Here is a 6,549-nt window from a genome sequence, read left to right as displayed (position 1 = left end):
TCGCCCAGCCCTACCTGAGACCCTCGAGGGGTCACGCAAGTTTGAGAAGTGCCGGGAATGGAAACAAGAGCTGAGGAGAAAAGGTACAAAGTAGACTGGGAGAAGGGGATGTGATTCGGTTAGGAGGGGGATTTGAAGTTTGTTTTGACGTGTCGAGTATTTCAGGTCATGAAGGAAGATAAGAAGTGACTTCTCTGTCCTGAGTGGAGTGACCAGGGGGGGCCACAGCAGGAGGAGGGGCCAGGAGGACTGAAGAGTAAAAGTGAAACTCAGCAATGTGCTTAAATATGTGTGACAGAGGCAGTCACCTCACATCCCTTGTAGATGCTGAAGAGGGAAGCAGGCTAGTTACCGTGTAACCAGCACACCTCCAGCGCTAGAGGCATCGTCACAGACTCTCAGCAGCCTTCATCAGTGACAGCGAGCAGCCATGGCTCCCTGGTGTGATGCAAAGCTCTTCTTCTGCATCCTCTTCTTCTCCTGCTGCTGTTCAGGTGAGTCCTCTCTGATGTCCAGCCATGCTCAAATCCATCTGAAGAATTTCAATGATCGCTCTTCATGTACTCTGCATCTCTCCTAAGCATTAGTTGTGTAGATATTTAATGCTTGAATGTTACAGTGTAGAATCAAGTTACTATATTGCATAACAAAACTTGACGAGCTGCCAGATCACTCCTTGTAACTTGAAAACAGAGAGAAGAGAGAACTTAATTTATCCAAACAATTTATCTTGGGAATGGGTCCAAAAGGCAGCAGTAGTTTTGCAAGCATGCGGGAAAAAGTGGGAATTCAGTAATTGGACTATATTTACCGTTAAAAATCTTTCTAAATTCACAATCAGGGTTGGTTTGCAAAATCTGTGGATTCTCACATAATTGAGTGAGAATTCAGCTTTCACCTTGTGTTTTCAGGTGGTTCTGGTTTCTCAAGTCTCTGTATTTTGTTTGAGTGGCCGTGTGCCTTGAAATCCACCTTAAAATGCCTTTAAATAACATATTGTGTTGTAGCTGAGCATCAGTTTGCAATGCAGAAGCAAGCTAGATACAGGCTCTGATATGATTAGGACACAGCAGACACACAGACAGATTGACAGAGAGAGAGACAGATGTAAACAAACACAAACAGCTGTGTGTGTAGGTCAGTTGTTTGTGTGTGTGTGTGTGTGTGTGTGTGTGAGAGACAGAGAGAGGCAGAGAGAGAGAAAGCTGGTATCCAACAGTGAGCATTGCTGGTATTCCCCGTCCTCGGTTTGTGCTTTGTAGTAAAGTTAAAGGTTAACTCGAGCCAGAGGAACTCCCTGTCTCGTGCCAAAGACAACATGAACTCAATAATATATGTTATGTCAGCAATAATATGAGAGGAAAGTGAATGGGTTTGCGTGTATTTGCTGCACTTGACCCTTTGGGCCACCTAGACAGTGAGTCACTGCATCATTAAATCCTTAAGTGTCATGGTAACGACATCAAAACTGCCCTGGAGCAAGGCCCTTAACCTCCACTTGCTCCAGTGGACCAAATCTTTCAAAAACAAATTCCTCTTGGGGATGGAGTCAAACATGCAGCAGTGGCTCAGCACACAAAATGTAAAAAAAAAAATGTATACAATGGCTATATATGTAGGTCATATTATAAATACTTATTATTGAAATTTTCACTGGATACATAAGACTTTTGGATGAGTTAAATGCTTTTTACAATTGCAAGGTATTGTCTTTTATCTGTCTCTATCTTAGCTTTTATCTGGTCCCATCCTTCAAATTCACCAATGAAGATTAGATTCAAAAAAGGAAATGAAGATTTCTCAAGCAGCATTTGCTCTCTTTGTTTTATGCAATCCCTTATAATCCACTGGAACAGAAGGACTCTGTTCAACCAGTCCAAATCAATCTTCCGTAACTCAACACTTCTTCTGAAGCTGTGAGGATTGTCTTTATCCCTGAATACAGAGAGGTGTATTGTGTTTCTGCTTTAAAACCTCAATGTTCAAATGCTTGTTGTACTTTGGCATCATACCACATTTCAGCTTTTGAACACCCCAAAGAAAGAAAACAAACCACAAACACACACAGCAAGATGAATGATGTAGAATCTTGTGCCAGAATATTAAATTTCTGTTTTGCAGTACTGAGTGGCTCTTCATTGTCTTATCAACTGATTTTTGACTTATATTTTGTGGTGACTTATGTGTTTTAAGTTTGTGTTTTCTAAGTAAAATCCAGGAAAATAAAGTTTTGGATGGAATTGAACTGAACTAAACTGAACTGATGTCCTTTCTGTCTCTTAGTGACAGTGGCCCAGATACCCAGCGACTGCTGTCTGAGGGTCGGTGATGTTCCAGTTGAGAAAAAGTGGGTCATAAACTACCAACGCCAGATCAGCGGACAAGGCTGCTCGCTTGATGCAGTGGTGTAAGTTTACCGTTGGTTAATAGAGATGTAAGATGATATCTGTCCATGTTTACATCAGGGTTTGAACTGAGTCCCAAGTCTTAAGGGGCGGTCACGTCTGAATTCGCCCCAAGATTTCTCTTTGCTCATTGCGGTATAAATTACACTTCGTGAACAACCTCGCAGCAATCTTTATTCATGGTTTAGTAGCTGGTTAAATAGCTAACTAGCGACTCCGGATCCGATTCTGTGCTATTTGGTTAACAAGTTAATGTAGCTAAGTAGCAATCAATCGACTGTTGGATTTTTTTCTTCAGGTCAACACAGCCAAACAAAAGTTTCTGCTGTGTTGCTGTGCAAATTCACAAATTTGAGCTCTGTGCAAAGGCAAAGTGCAAAATTGATTGGCAACCAAAAGCCATTGTTTTTATTTATCCTTCGTGTGGTTTTCAATTGACATCAATGGGAAGTGAAGCATATTTCCATTTATGCTAATGTGACCACACCTTTAGGGGGTCCCACCCAGAAAGGCGGTGGGGTGGGAGGAGTGGCAGTTGCCTGTCATGAAACACTCAATGAATTATAAAGGAGATTATCTGAGGCTACAGACAAAAAAGCCTATTAATTTTTCTAGTCATAGAAGCTTATGTTTAGCCTTTCAAACTCAGCCTGTAGATGTTAGCTAGCTAGCTAGACATAGCAAACGAGTTGGTGTATAGCAGTTAGCTTTGGTAGCTCGCAAACTACTTTTAGAAGTAAAAAGTAAAACATGTAAATCAGTGAAGAGACCAGTGGAAGTGGAAGTTTTTATGATGAAAGTACTTACTGAAGTTATTCATGCATACCAAATAGGGAGGTCTTCCGCAGAGATGTACTCTGTTGCACGAGAATTTGTGCGTTTGTTCATCACGTTATGTCAGAGATTTATGCTGCATGCAGAAATCTGGAACGCTTACCAAGATGTATACAGTATGCTGTATTCTCTCAGAAATGTGGGTTTTATCCGATAACGTGACATCGGACCCACACTTTTAGATATCCCTTTTTTATGGGGGGGACTCTTGTCTCTTATCCTGCCCTCATCCCCCTCCTCAGCCTCCCCACCACACCCCACTCTCAGTTCGAACCCTGGTCTACATATAGTGGATGGTATTCAGGTGAAAGAGATGTAGCTGCTCCAATGAATGTAATTTGTGATTAAGTGATTGAAGTCCTGGTTTAACCTGTGAGTTACTCCTATCAACATCTGATTCTCACCTACACTTTGATGATGTGGTTACCTTGCAGTTTTGAGACCAGAAGGGGAGTACGTATTTGTGCACCCACCAACAGCGAGTGGGTCACCAACCTGATCACCCATGTGGATAAACTGAAGACACAGTGCCAGAAAATGAAGTACAAGGTAACTTTTCTTCAGCTATTCCGGTGCATTGCCCCTCCAAAGTGCATCATGTTAAACTCCATGCCAGAATATGGTTAAATGTTACATTTCTCATCAGAATTAGCACATATTTCAATAAAATGTCAAATTTTAAAATGGATTGGCCATGCTTGTGAGTTCCCTCTCTGTCTTTGTATGGGAGAAAACATCACATCAAACTCCATGGAGAGATCTGGAAGACTGACCTTGCCTTGCTTATTGCAAGGATAGTAACCTTGCAGCACATAAATTAAGACCATTTTTTTTAATCATTGGTGTCCACTGGTAAATTCAACATACATATGGTCCACCAAGCAGCACTTATTTCAATAAAAATATTTACTTTTCCAGCTCAGTTACCTGTTGTTCCCACAAACTTCTTCTGCCAGTATGTGCTGTTGGGGGCAGTAGTGAGCAATTTGAATACAATTTTAACATTGGCAAAAATTATGGAAAAATGTAATGACTACATATTTTCATTTCACGTGTTATAATATTTTCTATTATGATGAATCAATCCTCTGCCAGAGTGTAGTGACCTAGCTGGCGATCATTTTGCCCTGCAAGTATCTTACAACATACGGCACCCCGACCAAAATCATCAAATCTACTCCAAACCTAAAGTCTAGAAATTAAGGAAAAGATTTTTGAAACTGTAAAATGAGCAGGAAACCTCCATGTAGATATGTTCACATGGTGAGACAAATTAGTCATGGTTGTTGTTGGATGGTTACCTAAATCCTAACCGCAGTGAGAAACCGAGAAGTACAGCAGTCACTGAACTGTGAAACCACAACAGCAACCGTGGGCTCTGAGTCATGAGTTTGTACAGAAGCCAAAGTGTGGATAGACTGCAGTGTTAGTTCTCTATCGCTGCCCCAAAACTATGGAATTCTCTTCCTCCCACCATCCGATTCTCCCCCACTATTGAGATCTTCAAGAGTCATCTTAAAACACACTTCTACTCACTAGCTTTTAACTGTGCCTAACTTAACTTAACCAGCTCAGGTATTTCTCCTGGAGTCTCTGTAGGTCTGTGTTGTCACTTGGGCTCTGTGTGACCATGTGCCTTTACTATTTATTATTATCATCACTATTTATCATCACTCTGATCTTTTCTCCTCTTCTATTGTGTTTGTCTCCTTTTGTTTTGTTTTCCTCTGTGTGTGTTGTAAAGCACTTTGGATCAACTGTGTTGTGTGTAAAGTGCTATATAAATAAAGTTGAGTTGAAGTTTAAAGGAACGTCTCTTTCTTAGGTTGGACCTTCAGTATGAAGTTGTGATGTATGGACTTTAGTGTCTGACTTGTCTGTCTGTGTGTTTGCAGGGAAAACGCTGCGTGGGAGTGAGGCCAAAGTAAAGTGAAATTGATGTATCACCCCTCCACCCCTGCGTCGCCATGGCCACAACAATCAAAGAGCCTGAACGGAATAGTCCAAGTCTGGGAAGGGAGGGGGTGGATCAAACTAAAAGAAAGTGCTGATTCCTCCTCTTGCTAAAGCACTCGCTCTCTTTTTTTGTTTGTCTATGATATTATGCTATTTTGAATAGAGATCAAATGAATGATGTTGATGGATTTTTATATTTTTTGCGGAGTTTGTATTGCAGAATATTGAGGATTGTGTAAGAAAATGTCTAAAGGTAGAAGAAGCCAATATTGTCATCAATGTGAATGTATGAATGTGTGTGCGTGTGTGCGTGTGTGCATGCATGTGTGTGTGTGTGTGTGTGTGTGAAGCATACCAACTCTGAACAACTTGGATGTTTCTCATCCCTCAGGCAGAACTAATTCCTTTGTTCCATTGATTTCTTTGATTGTTGGTTATTTTTCAAATAAAGTGTGTTTCCCAATCCTGGACATATCTATTGTTCTTTGTTGATGAAATTCATATATAAATCTTTTAGAATTGGGATTGAGTAAATAATAGTCTTGTTTCTCTGGAACTTGGAGCCCGAGGGTGCGATCACACCTACACTTTGTTTTCTTTGGTACAAACCATAGTGGAAAAGTTTACTTGGTTGCATTTTTGTATTTGATTTGTTTATGTTCAAACTGCTCAATTACAAGCGAATCAGGGCTTGTAAGCAAAAGTCACATGGACTCACAAGTAGTTTGTTTATTGGACAGAGTTTTGGTAACCTGTTAGAGGTTAGAGGTTTTGACAGCGGGGTAGCGGGTGACATCAAAACAAATCCAGTCACTGTAATTTTAACAAAGCACGATATAGTTGTCTGTGCTTTTTTCTGTAATTAACCTTCTCTGGTGATCGTACCAGTTAAGAACACATGAAGAAATAGATGACTATGGCTGCGGTTTGCCGTCACTTCATTTGTTATGCTAGGCTTTCCAAGCATGAGGAACTGCTGTCTATCAGGTGTCAACATCTGTCTCCTTATACCCATAAAACCGTATGGAACAACGGTCAAACAACATACAACATAAACTGTATTTTTTTTTTTTTTTTCCTAGTTGGTTCAGATTACGTTCTCACTCCTAACAAACCGCACCACAGTTTGCTTGGTACAGAAATAAACATTTCCAGGCGTCTTGGTGCGGTTATTTGGTGCAACACTTGAGTTTCAGTGGCATCGTTCTCACCCGCCCAAATGAACCGAAATGACGCTCCATAACATCTGAAAAGTTTGAATCCACAATCTAAAAATCAAAAGGACTTAGAGGAACCTTTAGGGGTTCTTCAGATTGGAACCAAAGGGGAAACCGAACCAAGAAGGTTCCTTAAA

The 6,549-nt window shown here is 40.8% G+C and overlaps 1 protein-coding gene across 1 annotated transcript; it reads left to right on the top strand.

Moving 5' to 3' along the window:
* The first annotated feature begins 323 nt into the window (after window positions 1-323).
* ccl19a.1 (chemokine (C-C motif) ligand 19a, tandem duplicate 1) lies at window positions 324-5,663 on the top strand. The gene is made up of 4 exons (XM_078285203.1): window positions 324-494; window positions 2,284-2,407; window positions 3,674-3,788; window positions 5,135-5,663. The coding sequence occupies exons 1-4, from the start codon at window positions 431-433 to the stop codon at window positions 5,165-5,167; spliced, it is 336 nt and encodes a 111-aa protein (XP_078141329.1). The 5' UTR covers window positions 324-430; the 3' UTR covers window positions 5,168-5,663.
* Window positions 5,664-6,549: the final 886 nt, after the last annotated feature.

This window comes from Centroberyx gerrardi, chromosome 8, assembly GCF_048128805.1.
Source record: "Centroberyx gerrardi isolate f3 chromosome 8, fCenGer3.hap1.cur.20231027, whole genome shotgun sequence".
Taxonomy (NCBI): Eukaryota; Metazoa; Chordata; class Actinopteri; order Beryciformes; family Berycidae; genus Centroberyx; species Centroberyx gerrardi.
Note: the sequence above shows the minus strand (reverse complement) of the source record. Positions and strands in the feature narration are given on the sequence as shown.